Genomic DNA, 12,500 nt, shown 5'->3' with positions numbered 1-12,500 from the left:
CCCCACAGCATTTGGCTCACTTTAAAAAAAAACTACCTCTCTTAGCATTTCAGGCTAATCTTCAGTTATCAGCATCACATGGTTTCATATGTTGGTAGTTCATCAACACGTATGATAGAAGTTTTTCTACGTGAATACATTTGCTTTGGCACAACAGTTGATTAAGTTGACAGCAAGAAAATTTACTTTTACATGCAAAATACCTATTTTGGTGAAAAAAACATGCTTACCACAGCACAATGAGGTCCTCTCTTTCAGGGCCATGGGGAAATGAGAGGGGCTTGAAAACATATATCTCACATGACCACAAATGTTTTCCGTTGCCTAGATACAGGGGGTGGCTCACATTACCCGATGCCTCAGATTCCCCCGTTCTCCCCTATGTCCATTAAAGAAGAAGAAGTTAAAAAAATATATAATATTGAAAAAATGTGCGATCCCATAGTTACTTTGCTAGAAAAGATAAAGAAAATAATATTAAGAAAATAGTAAAAAAATAATAATAATAATATAAACACATAATAAAAAAAGAAAAATTAAAAGAAAAATAAATAAATATAATAAAAAAAATTGTGTGACCCTATAATTTTTTTAAATAATAAAATAAAAATTTGTAAAAAAAAAGTAGTAATAATAATATACAAACACACATATACACATGAAAGAAAAAGGAAAGTAGATTGAAAATTTTTAAATTTAAATAAAATTAAACTGTGTGTCCCTTACAGGTACTTTGCTGTGGACCTGAAGCACCGGCATCCTTCCCTTGCCAGCAGTGGAGTGAACGGGGGAACGCAGCTCTCCATCCTCAGCAAGAGCAGCTCCCAGATCCGTATGTCCAGCCTGCAGGCCGAAACCCCTGCCTTCTGAGCCCGGAAACCCCGTCTGGCATAAACCCCTGCATTCCAAGGCCGGAAACCCTGTCTAATAAAAACCCCTGCATTCTGAGTGAGGCAACCCCGACTCTCAAAAACCTAGATATCTCCTCTAATGGACCAGAAAACGCCAAACCGTCCACAACTACTCCAGTCCCAAACAACAACCCCTGCATTTTGAGTGGAGAAACCCCGTCTGGCAACAACCCCTGCATTTTGCATGAGGCAACCCCGTCTCACCAAAACCCCTGCATTCTGAACGAGGCAACCCCGTCTGGCAAAAACCTAGAAGGACCAGACACAGCCAAACCGTCCATACCCACCGTAGTCCCGATGACAAGCCTGGAAGACCCGTATCTGAACCCCTACCCAAACCCTTACCCGGACGACACCATGATGGAAACTCAACTTAACTCCAATTCTAACTCCAACTCCAACGATCAAGAGCAGCCGCTGGTCTGAAGTCAAAGTCAAAATTATTTCTATAGCACATTTAGAAACAACATCAGTTAACCAAAGTGCTGTACAAGATACAATACAAAACAACACATAAGATACGTACATGAAAAAAAAAGTAAGAAGTCTCAACTTGTGTTAAAGGCCAATGCAACAAAAGTGAGTCTTCAAGCAACTAGCTTCACCCACCAACCCAGCCTGAATAATCAAAATTGGAATTATATCGGAAATATCTGCAGAACTTTTTATTTAGTAATTTATTTTTCTTTAAGGCGGCTGCCCCGACCCAACTTGAATGGCAGGTGTGGGGATAGTCGAATCGGATTGCTCAAATCTTGCCTATAGTCAACTTGTTCTTTCATATTTTTTTAAAATTTTTAAAAAAACTATTTTTACCCCCTGCATCCATATTCACATTTGCGACACTGATTGCCGTTTTTTTTCTTCACACCAGACAAAGGTGCTGAAAAAATCCCAATTACAAATAATCTTCTTGAATTTATTGTATTTTAACTCAGTTAACCATCTACACACACTACAATGAGATCGATTTGAGCTCATGAGTTACTTTCAAATTTATATTAACAGTACTATCGATCATTACCATGGAAACATCATCAAATAGTCAACTGTTCGAATCGGGGTCAACCCTAGTCAGGTGCCAAATATTGAATCTCCGCAAAACCTCATTTAGGAGTGAAAAACACACCTTATAAGGACATTAGGGAATTCTAGTGTTTATCTACTGCTTTGTAGGGCTGGGACATGCAGCAAAAGCATGGATAGGATAGCTCTGTATATATTGTGTTAGTGTTTAAAATCTAGTGCTGCGGTGCCATGGTATTATAGCACAGTTGGGACCAGTTTATTACGGCGGACACAGTGTCCTCTCTCTCTCTCCCTCTGTCTCTCTCTCTCTCTCCCTCTCTCTCTCTCTATCTCTTTCTCTCTCTCTCCCTCTCTTTGTCCCTCCCTCCTTCTCTCTCTCTCCCTCTCCCTCCTTCTCTCTCTCTCCCTCTCTCTCTGTATCTCTCTCTCTCCCTCTCTCTCTCCCTCTCTCTCTGTATCTCTCTCTATCTCTCTCCCTCTCTCTCTCCCTCTCTCTCTCTCAATCATTGATAATTCCAGTCTTTACATTTCACCCTCAAAATGTATTTTAGACGATAACTACTACACTGGATTCTTATTTAAAGGGGCTACTAGGACCTTTTAGTGATTCTAGCGCCCCCATTGGACAAAAGCGGTAGTGTTTTTACCACACCAACGCCTGCTGTCCCTAACAACCAATTTTTTTAGCTTGGGCTTGGAAACTCAAAATGCCGTTGCAAATGAAAGATGCGGGTATTTATATAGGGGAAGGTTGCTCTATCGGAAAAAGATAGTCTGTTGCATTGTGGGATTTTTTTTTTAGTTTGTGCCCCAAATTTGGGACTACAATTCACGATATCTAGGCCAGTGCTGCTCCGATTCTGACCCACCTTAATGTACAGTTACTACCTTACATTTGTGTTTAATGTGTTGGGATTGGGTGGGGAACCTTTATAAGACTGTCAATTGATGTAACATTTTTAACTTTTCACCATCAAATAAGTGTTATTGATCGAGCTATGGATCGGAGGGGTACATGGATATTTTCAGTCGAGTCATCATACCCCAGGATTTATGTAAACTTGTGCCAACTACTTCACTTCAGAACCACTGCAGCACTCTCCATACATAGCCAGAGACGGTTTTAAAAGGCTGTGTCATATGTCCCCAATGAATTTCTTTTTTGAAAGATAATTTTTTGGGCATTTTTATGCTTTTTATTAGACAGTTTGGAGAGACAGAGATGAAATGGGGCAGAGAGGGGAATGACATGCAGAGAACGACCGCGGGCTGGATTCTAACCCGTTGTCTGCTGTGAAGAGGACTGAGACTCTATGGAGGGAGGGGAGGGGGAGGGGTCTAACCACTACACCACAAGCGCCCCTCCCATATGTCCCCAATTCTGGCACAATACCTTGATTCCTGTACAAATTGTGACCGGTTTAAAACGATATATAATGGGTGTTGAAGACCACTGAATCTAAGGAATTTATCGGAGGAACTTTACCTGGATCTTAACAGCTGTACGAGGCAGTATTTATGAGAAGGACTTGTTTTTCTACGGTTATGTGAAATGCCAAAGATGCTGATTCGGAGGGTATTTTTCTTCTGATAAGTGCGGAAGATTTGCCGACTTTTACGACCACAAAAACAAACTTTAAAATCTCCGCACTGGGACTTTAACGTCTAAGAAAGAAGAGGAAGACATCTTTGGAGACCAGAGCGTCTGTAGTTTTAAACGTTTTAAGGAACAGCCGTTAGTACAGAACATGTCAATGAAAAATTAACTTGTGACTAAGTATTGTGAGTTCTACTGCTTGCATGGAATTGCATTTGTTGTCCATGTGGTTTTTTTGTTTGTGTTTTTTTTGTGAGAATTTAGTGTTTAACTTGATGGTACATTTTTGTATTTAAAAACGTTTAGTGTCTGTCATATACGGAAGAGGATTAGGGTCAAAAATATAAATGCTTTTTGCTTTTTGCACTTTGAGAAAAATGCAAAATTAGTATAAAGGATAAAGTTGACATGGCGAGAAAAAACTCAAAAGTTCCAGACTGCCGTAAGACTGGAAAAATGTTAACAGATTATAACTTCTATATATACTTATTATTTATATATATATATTCTATATGAATAGCTCATGAGCAAAACGTTATTAAAACAGAAACGATGCGATCAGTCAAAATGAGGTTGGAGCCAATTCTCAATGACGTTTAAACTTATCGATTATTGATCCCGGGAGTTCAAATCTGTCAATATCTTTACAACTTTAAGGGGCAGCAATGGCGAAGTGGGTTGGTAGGTCATCCTCTGGAGCCCAGGGTCGGAGGTTTGATCCCCCCCGTCTCCCCGCCACATGTCCAAGTGTCCCTGGGCAAAGAGACACTGAACCCCACATTGCTCCCGATGTTTCAGAGAGCGCCTTGCATGGCAGCTACTGCCATCGGTGTATGAGTTTATGAATGGGTGAATGTGGTAAGAAATGTAAAGCGCTTTGGGACTGAGAAAATCGGCTAAAAAGTGCTATATAAGTCAAGATTATTTACCATTTACAACTTTACCGCAGTCTGGATTTTGCCTTTTTTCTCAAAGTTTAAATGAAAAAAACTTCCTCCACTAATTGTTATTCCCTTAACTGTGACCCTAATACTCTTCTGTAATAGGCTGTTGTGGAGGTGACCTGCTGTAATTCTAAATTTTTGTATTGTTATTATTTAAAATGTAAAACCTCTGCAACAGCCTCTTGTAAGATGTTTTTAACACTGCATTGGTTGAAGTGGAGGTGTAGACCATTTGGCACATCACAGCACTACACTGGATTTTCATGTTATATATATATATATATATATACTGTACATATAAAATGTCCTAAGACACAGAAATTATTTGTTTAAAAAAATAGAAGTCACTTTTTTAAAAAGGCAAATAAGGGTTTCTTTCCCTCGTACCACGTCCCAAAATATAATGATTTGATGGCGTTTGAAATGATTATGCTTCAAATCGAGCATATTGAGATGGCTGCCATTTTATGAGATGGTTTGGGGTAAATTCTCTCTTTCCAAAGACGAAATGAATAGACTCCTCACTGAGTTATTTTATTTGCACGGCCGTGTCTGTTTGCAAAAGTGTGAGTTCGCTTTGCAACTGATGTCAATGAAATACGATTTTTTCGTTTTGGTCTGACGCAAATATCTCCTAAATCCCAAACCTTTGATTCCAACTTTGTGTCTCCGGATTGTGCCTTTATAGCACAATACAAGTATTTCAAACTTCTGTTGATGATTTCAAAGTAGCTACGAGGAACTTTTAAAATATTTCTGAAACAGTCTAATTTTTCCTCTGATGATCATAAATTACATGTAACAGCAAACGAGACCATCAGTGCAAAGACTGCTATTTTTTTTTATATAGTTTTTCTTAATGCCTTTTTCATGGGTCATACGCTCACCCAGGAACAACAGATGGTGTTGTAAAAACACTACAATTTTTGTCCAAAGGAGGCGCTAGAATGAACACAAACCACAAAAGTTCCTCGGAGCACCTTTAAAATACAACAAAAAGAGATTTGTCTTTTTTCAGTTTTAAAAAACGAAAACTGCAAAGCAAGGGAAAGGGTTTGAACAAAGTGCTTTTATGATGCTTAAGACTAAATCAGTATTTCAAAACCTGGAGGCCTTCAAAAGAACTTTAAATCGTCTTTGCTTAATATGAGCGAAATATACGACAGGCTGGTGTTTTTGACTAAAGCAGTGCTACCTTATAATAACACACCCAGTCAGTAAACACTACATCACGTGCACAGAGGAATAAAAATGTTTGTTTTTATGTTAATTTTATTTTTTTAAAAATACTTTTTTCTCTATGGGAGACATTTATAAAATGTTACTGGTAAAAGTCTATTGTATATGACCTACTGTTGACTTTTCTTTGCGATATTCTTCACAAAATAATTAGACCATTTTCTCCTTCAATTGTCTGTTTTCTTACGATAAAAGTGACTGAATTTCTCAAAAAGATAGGAATTTAGTCTTGACTGCAAATGTTTGAAAGTGTCTGTAAATACAAAACTGGAACTAGAAAACTCCAAAACATAATCAAATGAGTGAATAATTTGTGTATTTGATTGAATACATTATTATTTATAACTTAAAATAACAGAAAAGTACATCTCCTCAGTTCATTATTTGCACTGTAGTTAAATGTTGATTTCTCTCCTTACGTTAGCGGTTTGAAGTCACACTACGAACATTGTTTTTGGTCTTTTGCAGGTAAAAAGATGATGAATATGGAGTCATAAAAAAACTGACAAAATGTCTCTATAATTTGAAGATAAATGGAAAAACAAAGTTAATCAAGTATTCATTTACTTTGTCAACTGATCGGTGAAGAAATAAAAAAATATATGTTTGCAATTTTTGACAACTTTTGGCTTGTTACTAGTACCCTAAAGTTACAACTGTGTGCCCTTTACATTGAGTACTTATTCTTACCCTTCTCTTACATCTGAAAATCTACTCAAACTGTTATTATTTCTTTTATGTAAAGGCCCCTAGAAAACCATGACCTAAACGTCTATAAATACATTCAATGAAGCAAGAACAAGTTCAACTTTAACATCCAAAAGTAAAAATTATTTTTTATTCAACACAACTTTTCTTTATATTTGGCGGTCTTCTTTTTTCTTTTTGCATTTTCAAGCTTTATTAGACAGTACAGAGTTGAAATGGGGAGAGAGAGAGAGAGAGAGAGAGAGAGAGAGAGAGAGAGAGAGAGAGAGAGAGAGAGAGAGAGAGGGGGGGTGGGGGATGACCTGTAGTAAAGGTCCACGGGTCGGATTTGAACCCGCGACCACTGCAACGAAGTCCGGAGCCAATATGGTACGAGTTCTATCCACTATGCCCCACGGTCTCCTGATTTACCTTTGTGAAACCTTTGCTACTTGGGCACATACAGTGTATGCACCTTTTTTCAGCCTCGGAAAACAGGCACATTTGATTAGAAAGTGAGCATTTGTTGACACATATTGAAAGACACTGAAACACAGCCACTGAAAAAAAAATTCTCTATCATATTTCCACCTGCAAATGACCAAAAGTCATACAAAGAGAGTCAAGAAGGGCTGACCAGAAACTGTATTAAAACAATTAAAATAATAATAACAGTGCAATGCCAACAGCAGCCACAAGGGGGCCCCCATGCACTACATTAACCCGGATGTATTGTTGGTGGAAAGGGCTGGACAATCATCACCTTCACTCTGGTTTCAATCGAATGTTCAATTGAGTTATTACAGACAATCTCATAGACCATAATTTTGTGACTTAATTTTTGACTTATTTGTATGTGTCCATAAGGGAGATGGAGCCTTATTATATTGCCACTATAGTACGATGTTGATGTCAGACATGAAAAAAAAACATGTTGCGATTATTATTATGAGAATAAATCTTCATTTTGCAATATGACGTAGTTAGTTGAAGTTGTTTGGAAAGGTCTGTATAGCTTAACCTGTGTGACTAAATAAACTGCAGTTATTTAAATGTGTGAGATACATATGGAAGAGCATTATGGCCAAGAGAGAGAAATTATTATTATTATTTATTTTTTAAGTTTTGAGGGTTTTTTCTAAGATAATGGGCCAGTTTCACAGACATGGATTAAGCCTAGTCCTGGACTAAATGGAATTTTGAATGGAGATTGTCCATTGAAAGTACAATTTAGTCCAGAACTAGGCTTAATCCATGTCTGCGAAACCGGCCCTAAATGTTGCGAATAAAGTGAAAATACCTGAATAAATACGAAATGAATTCTTGAGAACAAACTCGACATTTCAAGTCTGTGGTAAAATTGGAAAGATATCGACAGATTCCTTACTTCCAGGATCAATAACTCATAAGCAAAACGTTATTTAAAGGCGCAGTATGTAACTTTGGCTGTGTCAGATAAAGCGGATTACATTTTTTGATTTGTGATGATAGAATTATTCAATACTAAGAATTACATGTAGAGGAAATATGTTTTGTAAACTAACTGCAGGCTCTTCAAATGTAAATAAATCCCCCTCCTCTGAAACTGCATTGTGCACCTTTAAAGCTATCGTGCGTAACTTCTGTCCGTAACCATCGGTCGGTGCATCTGCATGAGGTTAAACACAAACAAAGTATTTCCATTTTTCTCAGAATTTCAGCTTTACTCTAAAATCTTCTCTTTTTTTTCTCTATTTTGGCCCTAATCCTCTTCCATAGAAAACGCTGCGACGTTGTACTTTTTGTAAATGGAGTTTTCTGTGATTCAAAGTGAATAGCTGTCATTTGAAATAAAAAAAAAAAAATTGCACAGTAAATTTTTTATTTTTTTTTTGGTGATCGTGTAGTTTGCTCAAAGTATTTCGCCTCCTGTAAAGGCCTCGTGTGTTATATCCTAATAAGGCTGATCGCATGTGTGTTTAAAATCCTTTTTGATATCATTTTGACGAGCAGATTCAATCATTTGATCACAAAACGGACGGTCAAGCTTTTAGGGCCATTGAATTAAGTGATATGTGAGCTATGTGATGGGTAGACGGGCAGATTAATAAGCTAGATAAGGGATACTGGGTTTCGACTGTGAACGATTTATTGAATTTGTGGCTACAGTGCCATCAAGACCCGTCGAATAACTTATTCATTTGAATGTAGTGGAGCGGCTAAGTGCTTATTTTCGTCAGAATCTTTCAGTTGGTGATACAAGCGTGAAACTTGGCATGAGCAGTCTCCATGGGTTTTTTTTTTTTTTACCTTTATTTATACAGGTAAATCCCATTGAGTCCAAAGACTCTTTTGCAAGGGAGACCTGTTACCATTCACACACACATTCATACACCGATAGCAGGCTAAACTATCGACATTCACACGAGGCAAGGTGGGTGAAGTGTCTTGCCAAAGGACACAACAACTATGACACAGTTGGCAGGGCAGGGATCGAACCTCCAACCCTTTGATCATCGGCCGACCCGCTCTACCAACTGAGCCACAGTCGCCCCGAAAAAAAATAAAATTGTCCGAGACATTTGAAATTGTGAATTTGAAAATTTCTCATAGAAATGTATTGTTTATTTTTCATAATTATTATTTTTTTTCATCTTTTGTCTCGGACAATTTTCTTGCCAAGTGACCCATGGAGACTCATGCTCATGCCAATGTTCACTCTTGTATCACATACTGAAAGATTATAGCACTTAGCCGCTCCACTGAATGTTGATATTTTTGCAAAACATGAGGAAAAGTGCCATAAAAACTGCTGTATTATTTTTAGTTCTGATTTTTTTCTACTGCAAAGCATGTCAAGAATTTTTTTTTCAAATATGTTTTACGTTTTAGCTATTCTATGGTGATTTTAGCTATCTTAATGGAGTTGCTTTATGATTTGAGTTAGGGTTTAAAAATGTATTAATTACTAAATGTGGGGTTTGGTGGTTTGTGTCCTGATGGCTGAATGTAACAGTATAACTTATAAAGCCCTCGCCTGTGTTCCTGCTTCGCTCTTACAATGCAAAGAGCAACATTTTATATATTGTCTTATTGTTTTTTTGGTGTGCACATCAGAAGGGTTTTTTGTACATTCTGGAAGTATCGACAATAAATGTTTTTAACTTGTTGGCTCAATGTTGTTGCGTTTGGTAAATATTCAGAAGTCTTCCAGCTTCAAGGATAATCTTGGTGTGATTTTAATTGTGAAAGAATTATAGCCTACGTATTGTTTATGATCACAAACATCTCACACACCTGTCCGTACTGTGTGCGTGCTGAAAGAACAATCCAGTGTTAATGCACAGCCTAGGCTCTGTAAACTGGTATGTAAAAAAAGGGGAACCAACGTACCTAGTGACATGCCTGTTTACAGAGCCTAGGCTGTGTATTAACACTGGATTTTTTCCCCCAGCAAACACACAGTATGGACAAGTAGTGGAACCTAAAGAGATATTCACTGATTCGGGCAAAAAGTGATTTTGAAAACACGCGCTCTCCAGAATCACTGACTCCGCCTTTAAAGTAAAGTTCACACCATAAGTGATGCTCGCTATGAAAATCAGCATCTTTACATAAGAATACATTGGTGGGGCGCTCCGGTGGCGTAGTGGATAGAGCGTGTACCATATTGGCTCCGGCCTTCGTTGCAGTGGTCGCGGGTTCGAATTTGACCCGTGGACCTTTACTGCAGGTCATCCCCCCTCTCTCTCTCTCTGTGTCTCTCTCTCTGTGTCTCTCTCTCTCTCTCTCTCTCTCTCTCTCTCTCTCTCTCTCTCTCTGTCTGTCTCCCCATTTCATCTCTGTGCTGTCTAATGAAGCTTGAAAATGCCAACAAAAAAAAAATCGTGTGAAGTTGAAAATGTTCAACTGTTCACGCAATGAAGCCCAACGCTCGGCCGCGATAGCCAATCAGCTCGGAGATTGACCCTGCGTCACTGACAGCTAGACGGAGGAAAGTGTGTGCATCACTTTTTGACCTTTAAACAGAGAAGAATAAATGAGAGTTTCAAAATAAAAGTCCAGACACAACATGAAAAGTTTTCTTTTAAAAACATCACGTCACATCACGCTCAATTCATAGTGTCTTTCACTTTCTTGCTGAAAAAATTTAAATTTTTTATAAAAGCCTTGATTTAGTCATTTAAGCAACAACACAGAAGCACATCTGTTCAGCTGCATAGCAAATACTCAACTACATAGTATGGGATCACAGGCTTAAAGCTATAGTGTGTAACTCTGTCACATAAATGCATCAGTTACATTCAAGCCATCACCAAAAGAGTTGACACAAAGTTGATCAAGCCTATCAGCTCCACAAAACTCTCTCTGTATTTCTCAGTATGGCAGCGTTTACAAACTAGTCTCGCCCCCCCAGAAACTGGTGCAGGAGCTCAGAAAAATCCCCAAGAAGAGCCCAAGAAATATTTCAGTTGTTGATTCTACTTAAGAAAAAACCTGGACGTACAGCAGAAGGTATAAAATCCATGTGCCATCACTGAAGGCTTTACCTCATGTAGATGCACCGACAGTGTTGTTGTAGTTACTCTGAATTCCTCATGGGGGCGACAGAAGTTACGCACTATAGCTTTAATTATAAAACGTTGTTAAACAGATAGTGAATGCAATTAGGCCACCTGAACTGCGGAGGAGTTAAACTGTGTGATAAAGGCACTGCTGTGGTCAGTAGCTAAGAAATGATTTAATAATATTGTATATACATATGTGTTATTAACTTACTTTCTCAGTGCCTATACCAGTCTAAAATACTGTGAAAATATCAATTAAAAGCAATGATACACTTTAAAACATTCAAGTCTGCCCAGAAATTACTTCCCAAAAGTAATAACAGTGTCTGTGTTGGAAAAGCCCTACTATCGTCCTCTCTCTATACTCAACATGTCCAGTATATACTACATACTGTCTACTTAACCATCCATTGAGTATGTGAGGTTCGTCAGACCGTTTACACTGAAGTATACAGAAGCAATAAAGAATGTATTTAAAAGAAACTTCCATGCCGTTTGAAAAGACGCAATGCATTGTGGGGCGGTTAAGTAACCTATCAATCCATACACAAAATCTTCCCGGAAGTTAGTACTCATCCGGGCATTTTTTTAGCTTACACAAACTCGCATACACAACCACAACATACTCAAATTGACATCAAAATTAGTATGAGTAGGATAATAGTATGAGTGGGACGTTAGAGTAGGACGTTAGTGGGGCTTTTAGTATGAGTAGGATGTTAGTATGAGTAGGACGTTAGTGGGGCTTTTAGTATTAGTAGGACTTTAGTATGAGTAGGACTTTAAGGGCTTTTCCAACACAGCCTGATTCTTGATTAGCATTTTCATTAGAATAGCAATCACTGACTGGGCAACACTAAACATATGCTAGCAAATAACAAAATGTACAATATCATTTTCTCAACATTTTGCAATATTAAAGCGTATAAGAATAACATAACCTCACATATACAGTATGATACAAAAACTACATGTTAAATATACAGTATATACACACAAACTTATCTGTTTTAAAGGTGCTCCGAGGAACTTTCAGTTTGTGTTAATTCTAGCACCCCCCTTGGACAAAAGCGGTAGTGTTTATACTACGCCAGCTGTTGTTCCTGGGTGAGCGTATACCCATGACAAAGGCATCAAGAAAAACTATATACAAATAGCATTCCTTGCACTGATGGTCTCGTTTGCTGTTACATGTCAATTATGATCATCAAAGGAAACATTTTTACAGTTTCAGAAATGTTTAAAAGTTCCTCGTAGCACCTTTAAAGTAAATTGATAAATATCCTATTTTCACACGATGTCATTTAAATATGGTTTGGGTAACCGTGCCGTTGTCATAAAATACTTGTAAACTCTTGTTTTCTGTCTATTTACAATGCGCCAATCACACAGAGACATAAAAATAAAAAATAAAAACAATAATCTGTTCAAATAAATAGCGTTTACAGTCTAGTGCTCCAGATGTGCGCTGGCTAGTGCACTGTGCAACATGTTACAAGGGCTCGGTCCACTTCATAGGCCAGTGGTACCGAGTCAGTAACAGCAA

At 37.9% G+C, this 12,500-nt stretch overlaps 2 protein-coding genes across 2 annotated transcripts in view; one reads left to right on the top strand and one right to left on the bottom strand.

Annotated features, from left to right (window-relative positions):
* The window catches only part of adcyap1r1b (adenylate cyclase activating polypeptide 1b (pituitary) receptor type I), a gene marked incomplete at both ends in the record, with an annotated part of 19,391 nt that extends 18,054 nt beyond the window's left edge, over positions 1-1,337 (top strand). Inside the window, one exon of the mRNA XM_080032165.1 lies at positions 729-1,337. Coding sequence (XP_079888291.1) covers positions 729-1,337 — 609 coding nt within the window. The remainder of the gene's footprint in view (positions 1-728) is intronic.
* Positions 1-12,500, bottom strand: part of cyldl (cylindromatosis (turban tumor syndrome), like) — a 156,181-nt gene that overhangs the window by 53,532 nt on the left and 90,149 nt on the right. The window lies entirely within an intron of this gene.

This window comes from Ammodytes marinus, assembly GCF_949987685.1.
Source record: "Ammodytes marinus genome assembly, chromosome: 8".
Lineage (NCBI taxonomy): Eukaryota > Metazoa > Chordata > Actinopteri > Uranoscopiformes > Ammodytidae > Ammodytes > Ammodytes marinus.
Note: the sequence above shows the minus strand (reverse complement) of the source record. Positions and strands in the feature narration are given on the sequence as shown.